The 15,087-nt window shown below is 43.9% G+C and overlaps 1 protein-coding gene across 9 annotated transcripts in view; it reads left to right on the forward strand.

Moving 5' to 3' along the window:
• Positions 1-15,087, forward strand: part of LOC126541179 (uncharacterized) — a 283,735-nt gene that overhangs the window by 238,331 nt on the left and 30,317 nt on the right. For 8 of the 9 annotated variants that reach the window (XM_050187864.3, XM_072286532.1, XM_055076519.2 and 5 more), the window contains 8 exons: positions 58-222; positions 1,176-1,355; positions 2,095-2,307; positions 4,328-4,378; positions 8,809-9,041; positions 9,749-9,868; positions 10,450-10,635; positions 14,048-14,263. In XM_050187864.3, coding sequence (XP_050043821.3) covers positions 58-222; positions 1,176-1,355; positions 2,095-2,307; positions 4,328-4,378; positions 8,809-9,041; positions 9,749-9,868; positions 10,450-10,635; positions 14,048-14,263 — 1,364 coding nt within the window. The remainder of the gene's footprint in view (positions 1-57; positions 223-1,175; positions 1,356-2,094; positions 2,308-4,327; positions 4,379-8,808; positions 9,042-9,748; positions 9,869-10,449; positions 10,636-14,047; positions 14,264-15,087) is intronic. The other variant, XM_072286531.1, reaches the window with a different exon arrangement.

Raw genomic sequence — 15,087 nt, forward strand, 5'->3', positions numbered from 1 at the left:
CCCAAATTAAGTATTCGGGCCTGATGTTCCTATGTTGATCTTTTGGTGCTCTTGCAGGCATGAGCTGCCAAACCCAAGGCTCAAAGGAAGACTTTGCCGATGGCTTCCTCTCGGAGCTGTGTGAGGATGGACCTGACCTGACACCACGCACCTGGGACATGTTTGCCTCGGCCATTGGAATGCAGGACACTTCGGAGATGGAGGGCGAAGATGTTGTCCTTGGTGAGTTATCGTGAAGAACTGCTTTGGCAAATTTTCCGCTGAGAATTTCTCATTTATTCATGACTGCCCTTTCTGAATCCCATTTTGTGAATCAGATACGCTTGGCAGCTATGGAAGAATTATGATCCTCAGAAACATGAATGAACTGCTGCTCAATGCTGTGTATATGTTGTGAAGAGGGGAGTGATGGCAGCAGTGAGATTACCAGAAAGCCATTTTCTTTCTAGTTAGCAGGAGTGCCTAGAGAAGGCACACCGCACATTCCGGGAATCCTAGTATGAACAAGGCTGGTTGTACCTCTGCAAGGAGAACCCTTCTTTAACTTTGTCTTAATAAACGGTTATCGAGTGTGTACCACATGAGGCCACATAACAGTGTACCTACCGTACTTACTCGCATAACGAACCCACTCATATAATGACCCCTCTCCCCGCCCCTTCCCAACATTTGTCCTTGAGAAATTCCTTTCTTTTCTTAGAAACAAAAGTGCGGACCGCATATTATCTGGCTATACGTCACCACTCTGCACATAGTGATTGGCGCAGCTCAGTTTGACCCCGGTTGGCATTGATAAAAAGCAGGCACCTTTTCCTGACAAGTCTAAACGGTCACCGTTTAGACATGTCAAAACCTGTCAGCTTTTAAGTGTCACATGACACTTTCATGCCCGCAATGTAAATCCAAAGCTAGTCTTTTGACAGGTTGGTCGAATCTACTTGCTCGAAACGGCATTCAGGTTCATCGATGACTAGTCGGCATCTACCATCTGGTAAAATCTGTCAAAACAAATTTTTCCATGTAATAAACCCTCCCTTGAAATTGACGTCAGCATTTCTGGAAAAAAGTAGGTAACATAGTAAATACAGCACCTTTATTTCCTGCTGTCCTATTATGAACTCTTGACACTGCATAATAAAATCAATGTTGTCTTTGATCTCCAAACTGCACTGCAGGTGCAAGCCGTCGGCTACGCACGGCTGTAGACCGGGTGCTGCGGCTGCTGGCGGAGGTGTCGGAGCACCGCGGAGAAGACTTCCGAGGCCTTGTGCAGCGCAACCGGGACCTGTGTCAGGAGTTGCGCCAGGAAAGCCAGCTCCACAACCAGCTCGCACTGGACCTCCTGCATGCTCAGGGTGTGTGGTGGGGCTACTATTGCACCAGATTTTGCCGGTGTTAACAGCGCAAAACGTAGACGGGGACATGAGGCGAGAAGACAACCCCATGAGCGCCATCTTTGAACAACCTTTTGTTGAAAGATGGGGCTCTGTTGAAAGATGGGGCTCATGGTGTCGTCTTCTCATCTCATGTCCCCATTTACTTTTTGCGCTGTTAACACCAGGATGGAAAACCAACAAGCCCAAGCTACTGTTCTAACCAGATTTTGGATGCGCAGGCCGCACTGCACACAGAAATGCATGCTACATGGTTAAGCAGCGCAAGCAGTAGATCTGTCCATGCAACATGAATCGATTATTGTTGAATATGAACTGGACAGTCACATTGCATAGCTCTAATGACTAACTCGGCCTTAAGTTTAAAAAGCCACACACATGCACACTAGGTGTATCATTAGCAAATTTAATTACGGCTGCTGTGTGCTCTGACACGGATTGCGGTATAATTTATTACAACCTTTCTCGTAATAGCATGATACGAAATTACATGAAAACCTTTTGCATTTATGTCCTTTTACAACCTCTTTGTCAGTGCACGTGATCACCGCGGCAGTGTTGGGTGCATATCGCCGGCCGTTTACTCATCCATTTCTCTCCACACCTCGGAGTTCCGCACCTATACAATGATGTGTAAAAGGCCAATGTGCATGATGCTTTAGCAGGTTCATCCTTGCTTGCCTGTCATTTCTGTCCATAGAGCGAGGTCGTGCCCTGGAGCTGGAGAAGCAGCGCCTAGAGGATACGGTGTCCCAGCTGGAAGAGCAGCGAACAGAGCTGCAGCGGGAGGTTCGGAGCTTGCGAGCACGTGCCCAACGCCTTGAGGACGCTCGGGAATCGCTCGGGGAGCAGCGCCAGCTTCTGGAGGAGCAGCGCCGCATGCTGCGCGAGGGCTTGCATGAACCTCAGATCAGTGAGTGCTTCTCCGGATACTCTTTTGGGGAATCCTTAGCTGGGCACCTTGATGTGAACTTTTTTATTAATATGCAATGATGGTTCTCAAGTGGCTGTCCAAAGTCCCTTTGGCTTTCTCAGTGGCTTTTGTATGGTTCATGAAACTGTTGGCTTTTATCAGTGCCATCCCCACTTCATTATATAGTCAGTTGTCCTGAAAAAGTGTGTGCGCGTGCATGTGTGTGAGCACATAGGTCACAAGAAAGTAGCTGTGCTCACATTGAATCGCATCAGCTGAGTTTTCATTGCTATAAGTTCTACCTCTCCCTTCTCCAGTCTTGCCGTTGCTCTTGCCAATGCATGGGATGGGAGAGTAAGGGTGGGGGGGGGTGGTCCTGAAACATGCTTTAGGCGAGAAAAAGAAAGGATCAGCTGTTGCTACTCAGCACACAGTAGCCACCGTCTAGCTACTGGCTAGTGTTAAACCGCTTTTGTGCAGTAGATATTCTCTATTAAAATACATTTTGTGAACGTTCTTCATAAAGCTTTTCTTGATTGTGTTAACTAAATTAACCTTAACTCATGTCTTGAACTGTCATATTGAGGACCTCCCTTGAAGTGTGGTTCACTGCTAACATATAAGACGTTTCCTTAGAAGATGAGAATTCTTTTATCCTGTTTCTTTCTTGTTTTTTTTTTTTTTTTGTTTCTTTTTGAACTCTTGCAACAACCAAGCCAAGTTTTACCTTTGCAAATGCATATTTTACATTCCTGCTGTAATAAGTACAGATAAGATATAGAAGAGATAAAATGTTTTTCTCAAATTCACTCTATTCTTTGTGATGGAACATTTCTTCAGATATTTGTTACATATATACACTATAATATAAGTATGTATTTGTAGCCAAGCATGCATACTATGCTACAGCACTTCATTTATGCGTTCAAGACCACACTGCTGCCGGTTACCTACTGCTTATTTAAATGGGCACAGGCATAGAGTTTACTACAATACTAATTACAAACGTAAACTCTGGCGCTGGGATGGTTCAGCCACCACGGGAATGATTGTTGGTACATGAATACATGGATTTGTCTAATCTTTATGCTTGTGGCTTCAGACGTTCTTGTGGCTTTGTTTATTACGCTTTATCTGACCTCATTGTTCTAAATTTCAAAGCAATCTATACATTTATGAATGCAGTAGGCAATAAGACTCTGCGAACATGCATAATCACTAGTAATATCAGCAGTTCCACTTGTCCATGCATCCATAGTGTAATGGTTTCAAAATTGGGCTTCTTTGCCAGAAATCATGTGTTTGAATCCTATCGTCAGAAAATTTTAGTAATGTTAACGAATTATTGATAACACAGTAGTACTTTGTTGGAAATGATGAGTTTGCAAAGTCACAAAGCCTTTTGAAGCCAGAAGGACGAAGTTTAGGCAAATCCATGTAATACTAACCTTTACTTCAATGGTGGCTGAATCGTCCTGCTTACTGCTGCCGTAAAAAATTCCCTCTAGTAACTATTGTATGAAACTTAGGCCCGATACTCGGCTTTCTTTAGGGGCGAATTGTCCTGATGAAGGAGCCTGTGCCATGCTAATCCTCTTGAACCGTGTGGACACAATAAAATGCTGTCTGTGCGATTGGCATGGCCGCAATTTTATATGTGACATCCCAAAGCACCTACTCAGTGGCGACGCCCTAGGGGGGTTGAGGATGAGCACCTCTTTCCAAGTGTGAAGGTCCTGTAATGGCCTAGCACCAGGCTGGGAGCGTGATCATACTTATTTTGCCGCTGGGTACGCATCGGCAGCTCTGTAGTCTGCCTTCCTTGGTCACGGCAGATGCTCTGCACTAAGGCCGTCTGTGGTCTGTGACTACTGGCAGCCATTGTAAAATTTTAGCACTGCATATTATTGGTGTACTGTAATCGGCCTTCAGCTTTTATTTTGTTTTCTGAAACCTTGTTCTGCCCTTTTTTTTTTCTTCTCTCTCTATCTCTCTCATTCTTTCTGCACCCCTCTTTAAGCACCATGCGCTACTTCTACATCTGAGCAAGCACCGACTGAAGCGCCTGAAGGTTGGTGCTGATTGGCTGCACTTCCTCTCTGTTTTGTTGGTTTTTTTTTTTTTTTTTGTTTTTTTTTTTTCCTAACAAAATTTTAAGGTGCATGGTTTGTTTCGAGCTCACGAACGTTGTTTTTTGTTGTTTGATCTTGTTTGCTCAACAACCCTCTAAATTTGCAGCAAAATGTAGCATGGAATTGCTGCATTTTACTAACCGTGCATGGTGTGGTGGCCTTGTCTTGTGCAAGATAGAAGCCTGTGACTGGCACTTGAGGAATGTTTGTCTCTGCATGGAATAGCGACATCCAGATTGCACATCTTGAAATACTTGTGCCAGGGGCAACCTTTGCTCCCTCGAGGGTGCACACCAGGACTTTGCATGCACAGATCAGCATGTTATGCACGGGTTTAAGTCATGACAGTGTTCTCTGCTGCTTATCTGTTAGTTATATGTAGGACGCAGCAACACCAAAGCACTGCCTCTTTGTATGTGTTTTGGCCAACATCATTTTGATGCTGCAGCGGCTATTTGTTTTCTTTGCTGGACAGCGCAAATGGTCTTTTCTGCCCCCAGCACTCCTGCAACACAAAAAGCAAATTGGTGGATGCACCATTTCTTTGTCAGTTGTGAGAGACCTGATGTAAATTGAGAGGCCATTCCATAATATACTGTGAAATAGTGTTGCACCTTTCTGCATTTATGTTGCTGAAAAGCTAGCCCCTCTGCATTTATACAGATGTTTGCATCATCTCAGTTAACTCAGAATTTAACATACCGCACTGTCATCTCTTTCTGTCTGTTCTGTGTCCTTGCATGTTTCTGTGTGTTATTGCATTATTGAACTGATAATTCGTGGTTTGTTTAGTGAAGCATCCTTATCATGTACCTGGAACATGGCATAACTATCTATTAAATCTTAGCATGCACTATCCAACATCTGCAGATTTGTGTCAGTTAACGAGGTAACCGCCAACAAAGAAATGCAATGCAATGTAATGTAAATCTTGCCTAAATATTGCTGTTCCTTCCTGTCTTTAAAATGGTGAGAAAAAAAAAACGGCCCTTTCACAAGGCCACACAATAGAGGACACGAGATGCCAAGCAGCATTTCGAAACTTCAGTATAGAACACAATGTCAGAGCCAATGTATCAACTCGTACAGCCTTTCCCGCATCTATTTATTTGCTTTATTAGAATGTCTGAGTCACTGAACACATTAATTGCTGCACCCACATCCATGGCAGCTATTCCAGGATCCAATACATATAATATGACAAGGCATGAGAAATCCTATTAACTAACACTTCGAAGCTGTGATGAAGCATAAAGACAATATGTCACATCACAGAATCAGCAGATATTGGTCAAGAAAATGAAAGTGAACCAACAAAACAGGCAGATGCACAGGAATGAGCATTTGCAGGAATATGCACGTCTATACAGATCAACTTGATGACATAATAAATTATTGAGCAAAATAATTATAGGAATCAGCATAAGTTTGTTTAAAAAAATTGTCAGTGGAAAATTGTTCCTTAAACAAATCAGTGAGTATACTATTTCAAATTGAAGCTGCAGTTCTGAAGTCTTCCGTCCATATAGCACATGATAGCATGTTAGTAAATTAAGCTTTTATTAGTTGTAACCCTTGCTTCATGCTTTGTAGTTATAAATAATACAAGGGACAGTGAGTTGTTACGTTGAATTATTGCATTTGTGGTACTAGCAGCTTTTAATTTGTGTGACAAGCCTACAGGCAATAAGGGAAGGGACTTGTACATATCTTTGCATTAAATGATTTTTTTTTTATTGCAATTATATGAAGAGTGCACATTTTTGCAGATGCGTATTACCGGCTCACTGTTTTACATGTACCTCTCCAAAGTCTCCGCACAGTAGTGTAAATAACTATCCGCACGTGTCACGAACATGACAAAGGCTACAGAGAAATAGGTGACATCTCTAGCGATGCGAAATTTCAGGAAGTTTCGAGTGAGAGAAAAAATAAATGTTGTTTTTTCCCTGTTTTTCTTATAGAAAATTTTGGAAGTCTTGAGAACAATTGAAATTCCAGTAAAGATAGCTTATTATTACAGCAATAAAATATAATTATCCTTAAATACATGAAGTAATTGGATAGAGATGCAGAAATAGTGGAATGAGCACTTTCTTCTCTTCTACAAGAGATTGCTAATCTGATAACTGAGAAAAAGGTTAGTGTCCGAGTTACTTGCTGGACCCACTCACATTCGAATCAACCACGGCTGCTTCCCCATTCAAATTTGATAGTACTATGTAGGTGAGTTTTTGAACACGTTTACTTGTGAGCCTGTTGCAAAGCTTGTTATGAACATTTACAAACAAACATCATTTTCATTCACAACTGGCAGATGGCAAAATTATCTACAGCAACATAGAAGCTATAGGTGTCAGTGGTTGATTAGTGCAAAGGGCTTGTCACCAGGTTGGTGATTCCGTGTGTTTTGCAAAGTCCCAAATGCCAATTCTGGACAAAAACTCGAAGGGCATCCTGTATTCCTCTATGTTTGAATGATATGCTGCCATTTTCATGCCCTCATCGTCACTTTTATAATCATATGCTGCACAGTTTTTCTGTGCTAAAATTTTTCTGTTCTTTTTCCTGGTCCTTACATCTCCAGACAGCTCTCGATAAGCTCTCGAGTAAGCAAGCCTTACTGGACACGATACATTACCGAAAAAAATTTAAAAAATAATTGCTTTGATGGTGCACTCTCCTTAAAATCGGATAACAGCAGCACATAGGCCATTACGTTATCAGATCTATACCTGATATGTACCATTGGAGCTTGATTAAGCAAAGTTCCATGAACAAACTCTTTAATTTAATGAAACTTTTTCATTCCCACAGACGACCCTTATAGAATAACATACAGTGCATCATTTTTTTCTGCTTATCAAAGTAATATTTGGTTGTCCTTTGTATGAAGCACATTATACTGAAACCCTTATAAAGGATCACGCACTGTGCTAGTGAGGTCTGTCATGTCCCATGTCTGGTTTTCTCTGTCTTTTGCTCTTTACAAGTGTGCATCTTTTAGCCAACTGGCGTCTCACCTCGACTGAGTACATGTGGCTTCCATGTGTGCTCAAATAGTCAGGACTGCATGGCACAGTACATGTAGGCTGTGTTTCAAGAACTGCTTCAGGTCCCGTTTGAAATTAGTATTGCAGCCCAGAAGTGACTGTGCTATTGAGTGCCGTCGAGTGCTGTCCTTGTCTTGTCTGTAGCTTTTGCAATGGGCAGATGTAGCTTGCTTATTAGCCTGTGGCATGAGGACAGCACTGAGAGCAGTGACAAGGAGAAAGAGGAAGAGCACACGGTATCTTCCTCTTGTTCTTGTCTGAATCTTCTGTGCTTTCTTTTTTCTTTATGACTTGCCAACTCTGCTCAAGCCTGTACTTTTGCCCGCTGTTGCAAAGCTGGATGTTGGGCCAGTTAGTTGAAATTTGTCCTAGGAAAGCCGTTTTGTAGACAACACGGACAGAAGGAGAGAAACACTGCATGCCTCATCTATGTGTTTCTTTCTTCTTGTCCCTACGTCAACTAGCTTTGCAATGCATGCTTGTTGGTATTTCCATCTTGGAATACTAGTGTGGTGTAAACAAAATGAGGAAATGAGGAGAGTAGAGTTGGGGCCATAGGAACAGTGCCGGTGTGTCTCTGTGCTCTTCTCATGTCCTCGTCTGGCATGTAGGGGTGTGCGAATGTTTCAAACTTTCAAATAATGAATATTACCCTAATCGATTTTTAATATTTTAAATCGCCAAATAATGGTAAACAATTACTGACTGTGCACAATCAACACAATATTGGAGTAAAATTGCAATCAGTTTCATCCAGCCTGTCATGGTAGAGATAAAAGACGAGAAGGGAGCACACTATGCCTTTCAGTGAGCCAGATGTTTTCAGCCAAACTGCTCTTATTTACTTTCGTCAACAAGTCTTGAGTATGCAAATAAACTGCTCATTTTCGGCTAATGCTTCATTTAAACTTTTGATGAACAGCTTCTTTATAACGTGCAATGTAATGACAGAAACTTAATAACATTGTGAATATACTAGGATATGAAGATTGTTTTTTATCACTGATGAAAGTGGTTGTTCACTATGCGAAAAAAATATTTGAAAAGTATTCAATTCGATTTGCTTCTGGCACTGTTTGATTCGTATTCGACTCGGGTCTCAAAAATTACGGTTCACACACCCCTACTTGTTTGGGCTGCACTAGTATCTCTACATCAAACTTCAACACTGCTTTCCAGCAATTAGCCAAATGCATCTAACTGTTATGGCTCGGGGCTGATGTGTGGCCATTACCTATAGTGCTGCTTCTGCTCGTTTCTCATCTCTCCTGCTTGCTCTCCTCCGCTCTCGCATTTACGTGCATGTTGACGAGCAGGGTTGCTGGAAGAGCACGAGCGGCTGAGCGAAGAGAAGCGGCGCCTGCAGCGCAGCCAGGACCAGGAGCGGGATGCCCTGGCAGTGCGTCTTTCAGAGCTAGAGGCAGCACTCGAGGAGGCATCGGCACAACGCGAGGAGCTCTTGGAGAGCAGGCGCCTCGAGGTGGCAGATTTGCAGGCGCAGATCGATGCCATGGACAAGCAGCTGCTGTCGCACAAGAAGTTCATTGAGGCACGTGCAAGGCCTTTTCGCATCTTCTCCTTTACTTTGCAAGCATGCAAGTAAGGATGTCTCAGCTTGATTTTAGTTCATTTCAATTCGGTGATGTTAGCCTCCGAAGGCTCTTGTTCTACTGCCACTGTCTGGGCATTTTGTCGTACTGTGTTTCTGCTTTTTGCCCCATTGTGGGAATTTAGCAGAATACATTTTTATGTACCCTGATGCTTGCGAAGTTGCTTTTGTTATCGGATTTCAGTTTACAAAGTGCAATCTGTTGAGATTTTTTTCTTCTTTTATGTGGGCATGAACTTTACTCCGTTTTCTGCATTTCACTGAATATCCAGTCAAAGTGCCAATACAGTGCAGACTGACTTTGGCAGTCAATGCTCATCCTAATTTCACCAGCGTACAACAAAAGCATAATGAAGCATGCTACCAAGGCAAGAGGGCACACTTGCAGCATCAGAAATATTATTTATGTCATTAGGTATGTTTATGCTTAAACTTCTCAGCTGTGATTATGTCGCATGCTTTCTTAGCTAGACAACAAATTTCGAGAGAAAAAATAATGCAAAAAGCTCTGCTGTTTTCTTTCTTTCTTTTTTCTCCAAATGCGCGTGTTACAGCATTCGTGAAGCATTTAAACATCTATCGTGCTGTACTCCAACTGCGCCACCTATGGATGGCGAAAGTCTGACTTTCTGATGCCTCATGTGCAGGAGCAGACACACGAGAGGGAACAGGAGCGAGAGGACTTTGCCCAAGAACTGGCCAAGTTGCAAGAGGCACTGAAAGACAAGGAGAAAATTCAGCACTGCGAGCAACGCCTCTCAAAGGAGGTATGTAATTACAATAGCTTTGACTAACTTATCCCAATAGGTGTTGAGTGGTGCAGGGGCTCTGAAGAGCTTTGATCATTACAGTTCGTGCTGTGAAGCCCACTTTTCATAATCACAAAGCTTTCAAATCCACTCAGCTGCCACAGCCAAACGAACAGCGGTGCATCATGCCACCCCTGGCATCTGTGCTGTTTTCACCCCACCATCAGGGCCTGATGGCCTCATTGCTTGTGCCAACTGATTACGTAGTGCATTCCTCTCCTCCCATCTGTCTCCTCTCAGCACTGCCCCTTGCCTCTTCCTCACTGACCACAGCTACCGCCACCTACGGCCACTCTACAGCCACCAAGCACAGCATTTAAAACATGTTGGACGTTTCAAGTAAAGCTTTGTTTTAATGTAACCTATGCAGTATCCCAATCCCAACCACTGACCACAGCACCAAACCAATCCAACTCACTATCCATCGCTAGAAATCTTTGCTTTACCTAGTGTCTGTTACCTATCAGTGAGAGTACATGAGTCACCCACTGTGGTAGCTCAGGGGCTGCAGCCATTCTTTGTGCGTGTCTCTCTGCCAGATTGAGTCCCTGGAGCAGCAACTACGGATGCGAGTAGAGGATCATGGGCTGGTGCTGCGAAAGCGTGACCAGCTGGAGGCCGAAGTTCGCTCTCGGGATGACAAGATACATGACCTCCGTGACATCATTCGTGACCTTGAGGCTGACCTGTCCAACAAGTCGCACTCAGTCCACGAACTTACACTGGTACGTGTAGGCACAGTGTGACTGGGCCACAAAAGTGTTGGTGAGGGCTGTGATAATTTGGAACATTCATGCAAGTGCTTGTTAAATCATAATGCAGAAGTGGCATGTTGTATGGCGTATTCGTAGACAGCAAGTGGAATCACAATTTTGGCCACCAAACTGGTGTTCCCTGTTGCTGCTCCTCATTGCATTTGTATACTGTGTATCATAAATATGGCACTCTAATGGGGTATTATAGAAATGACAGGACAGTGGCAGCATAAAGGTAGACTGTTTAATTCAGGTGAAACATTTGAAAAAGATGAAAGTCCTGAAAAGACTAGTTTGCATATAGTTAAACCGTAGCACACGGCTCTTGGCTGGCAAGTTGAGCATGTATTGTTTTTTGTTTTGGCTTTGTTTGACTGCCCTTGATGCTTGTGAAACAACGGCTCACGAAATGGGTCCACAAACCATGTCGCACAGGTCTTTTACTTGAAAGCTGCCAAATGCGACATAAAAATAACAGCCCACAGAAAGGCCATATATATACCCAGGCCACACAGGACACTTTCGAGCCCCATCAGGATCAAATTTCTTGACCACATCTTGTGTATGGAAGCCAATTGGAATCAAGAAATTCTATCCTGTTCTGGCTTGATTATGGTTGAAAGTTCCCCGTGTGACTGGTGTATACATAGGGATGAAGGTTAATTCTGCCTTTTTTCATCTATTATGCTATGCCACACGCGTATGGTCTAAAGCCAGTTTGAAAAAAAAGAAAAAAGAAAAAACATGGCATGCCTTGATGTTACTACTTCTAAGCGGAACTTGTTTCTTCACCTAAGTTCGAGCTATGTATAAGGTTACCATAGCAACAAGTCACAAACTACAACATCTGCTCTTGCTCATCAATCGCCTCTTCACATCCACGTGGACGAACTTGCGCTAAAGGGTGCAGTTACCATGCACCTTGGTGAGGCCTCTGTGTTTGCTACAGCGTGGTATTGTGGCTCTATTTAGCATGCTCTCAGCAAATGATGGCTGTTGGCTCTGAGATTTCAGTGAACACCTTTGGTGTCTGTTGGACTTTTTCTTTCTTTTCTTCCCCTAGATCAACATGCCCCACAAAAGAGGCTGTAAACAGGATGACACAAATCATCACAAACACCAAGTAAAACTTGCTCTCGCAAGTATATCTCAGTCATTATCCCAGAGGCACATATGACACGCAATATGCTTCAGACAAAGGGCTTCATGAACAAGTGCAAACACTAAGTATATATTGCTATCGCAAGTAGAAATTGTTGCAGAAACCAAGTGGGAGGACAGCTACTGCTCTTTAAGGGACACTAGTGACAAAAATAATTTCTTCTGTATCAGTAAATTACCAACATAAGAACACCACTCTTACCACGATAAAAAGATTGGCAAGTCGGGAAAAGCGCAAAAGACGGGTGGTGGCGCCCCCTTTGGAGTTCCCGCACCAGCTCGCTGTGATGTCAAGTATTCTGACAGCGTCTTCTAGGGCCTAGTTAGTCCTTTTGCAGTAAAGATAAACTGCATTGTACTTCTCTACAGTGGCCAAAGATCGAATGTGGTGAGTTTGGAGAACTCTTGCTGGGCTAACACGGCCTAAATATAAAAAAATACTTGGAAATCCATGAGGTCTCAGTGACGTACCGGGATTGGGAATTCGGTGCGAAATTCAAAAGCCTAGGCTTTGACCTTCATTTTCTCTTCCAATAATCAACCTGTTAGTTCAAAAACAGCGACAACACAGTTTCCAAAGACTGCTTTATGCGTCTTAATTTATTATTTTGCTTTAGTGTCCCTTCAAAGGGCTCCTTGCCAGACTCCATCAGAAATTTCGGTTATGCACTGGAAATTGTAAAGTGCCATTGGGGAGGTGTTTTACTGCGAGGGTTTTCCAAATTGCTTCATTAATTAGAGGACATAGGTTAAATTGAAATGTGTTGCCATGCTGCCAGGAGGCAAGCTTCACTCGCAGCATGGATGCTCTCTCCCCCTTTGCCTCAACTTCTGCAAGTACCACTACATTCCTGCTTTCCACACTTCCAGCGGCAGCTTTCCACATTCTACACTGAATGGTTGACCAGTCGTGTGTCATAATCAATGACCTTCTAAGCAGTGCATCTAACATAGAGGCATTTATGCATGTGATCTTCATTCTCCTGCAGGACACAGGGCTCAGCCAATAATAAGGGAGCGTGGGCTTCCATTTTCAGCTGTTTTCACACTGTGCAGTAATTTGTACTTCGCAGACATGATCGTTAGCATGTGATCTACGCACTGTGGTTGCCTGTTTGCAGTGTAGGCCTTGGTTGTCGTGGCTACAAAATCGGGCGTCACACAGAGGGTCGCGCTCTAGCCTGTGTCACCAGTGCATCTCAATAGCAGCTGGCGCACGCTACTTGAGCGTCGCATGAAGGCTAAGCAGGCCCACGCCATCGTCCGAACTCTCTTGATGAGAGTTACTTCTTCATGATGAGTTGCGAGGACAAGAGGTTGGCGGAAGGTAACAGGGTGTTTATTTACGTAGGAAAAGCAAATTTAGTTACAGGTAAAGACATACTCGTATTGGCAGAAGCAGAGCATAGCACGTATTAACTCGTAGCACGCAGCTACTTTGTTCTCGGAGCACCTCTGCATGTTGACCAAGCAGGCTAAATCACTTTGGGAGAGCACACCACATGCAAAGGATGTCTCTTAAAAACCATCAGTCTTCCCTAGATTACTCTCTAGGGAAACAGATCATTCTAATGGGCCAATCCGGTGGTCATGTAGACATCACAAACTCCGCCTCCTAGGAAAAGAAAGTCAAAGGAAAGCACACACTTCTCCTTTAAGATGATTGGGAAAAGGGGTAGTGAATGCACTGTACTCATTGTTCCAGTGATGACCCAAAAAAGTAAACAACCTAAGCTGCCAGAAGGAAAGCCGCTCTCCGAAATTCCCTAACCACTCCCCGAAATTCCCTAACCACTCCTTGACTGGCTTGATGGGTTGTCATGACGTACAACGCTTGGTATTAGTAACTAGCAGCCTCTTGGATGATGACTTGGGCAGAATAAAAATGCGCCCTCTTGTAGGAATGCCACATTTGTCAGCATCTCGGCATCCACGGTGACTCGGTAGAGTGTCATTTGATGTCGACACCACAATGACCCCAGCATCAGCTTTTCAGCGAATACGGCCGACATAACAGCAAGGCCCAAACCTGGCGATGGGCTCTTTAACAATACCATCAAGGTTCAGCTTCAATGGCCCTTTCTTTTTTTTTAATCATATGTCATTTTTCTACCATGTCCTGTTTGGCATAAGTCAAGCACAGCACACTCGTAATGTGGCCCAGTTGCAGACTAGCTCAGTGCAGTGCAGTGTCTTTAACTGTTGGCATGGCTGCTTGCAGAGAGCATCCAATCTGGAGGAGGCCCTGTCGGAGGCCCGACAAAGAGAGCAGGAGGCCTTGCACGAGCTGGAGAAGGCACGGGGAGGCGCCCAGGGAAATCAGTCAGCTGATATGGTGAAGCGCGTGCGACAGCTCGAGGAACAGCTGGAGGCCCGCACCCAAGAGCTTGACAAGATGGTGCAGATGGGATCGCTGCTGCAGGAGTTCCGGGCGCAGGTGTGTGTGCTTGTGTGCGTGCATGTTTGTGTGTGTGCTGCATGCTCTTCATCTGTGGCATGGCACCATGAGGAAACTACATGTGACCGACAAGGCCAGAAAGGCAATGCGGCAGTGCTTTTCTATTACTTGCCGAGCCAACCATGTACAGTTACCAACCACAGTTAAGTACAGTTAAGTACAGTTAACAACCATGTACAATCAGCTCTATATAACGAAGTCGGTAAAATCGGCAATTTCCTTCGTTTGTTTGTTGGATGGAAATTCGAACTTTTGTGCAAATAAGTAGAGTCACAGATCAATTTTTCTGACATGGAAAGTAGCTGCAGAATTTTCCTAGTTATCGGGCAATCGAAAAAAGTAAATTTGAATGAGAAAGCAAATAATTTTGATGAATATGGGAGTAGGCAATGAAGGATATTGTTTCATGTCATGTTGACGATATCTTCACATCAGCAGTATGAATTAAGCAAAGCCAGCCATGCTTTCGCGTGCACTTCTTCCCCGCGCACTTCTTCCCCGCGGCTTATAGCGCTGCCCACACTGGGACGGTGCTATCATGAAAAGCGCCGTCAGCAGAGAATGAATGCTTCGTCTGTCTCTCGCTCCAATGGGTCCCCGAAACTTCACCGCTTCACCGCTCCTACTTCAGCCGCTGAAGAAGGAGCGGGAGCACCGCGGAGGAGCTAAAATTAAATCTTTGATTGCCACTAACTCCTCTTCTACTGAATGGATTGAAATACTTACTACTGCAAAATGTTGCTAAAATTGTGTCCTTTCATGCTAAACCCTCTGCATAACATCGATAAAAAGTGTTGCAGGGC

The sequence above is a fragment of the Dermacentor andersoni genome, chromosome 2 (assembly GCF_023375885.2).
Source record: "Dermacentor andersoni chromosome 2, qqDerAnde1_hic_scaffold, whole genome shotgun sequence".
In the NCBI taxonomy this organism is placed as follows: Eukaryota; Metazoa; Arthropoda; class Arachnida; order Ixodida; family Ixodidae; genus Dermacentor; species Dermacentor andersoni.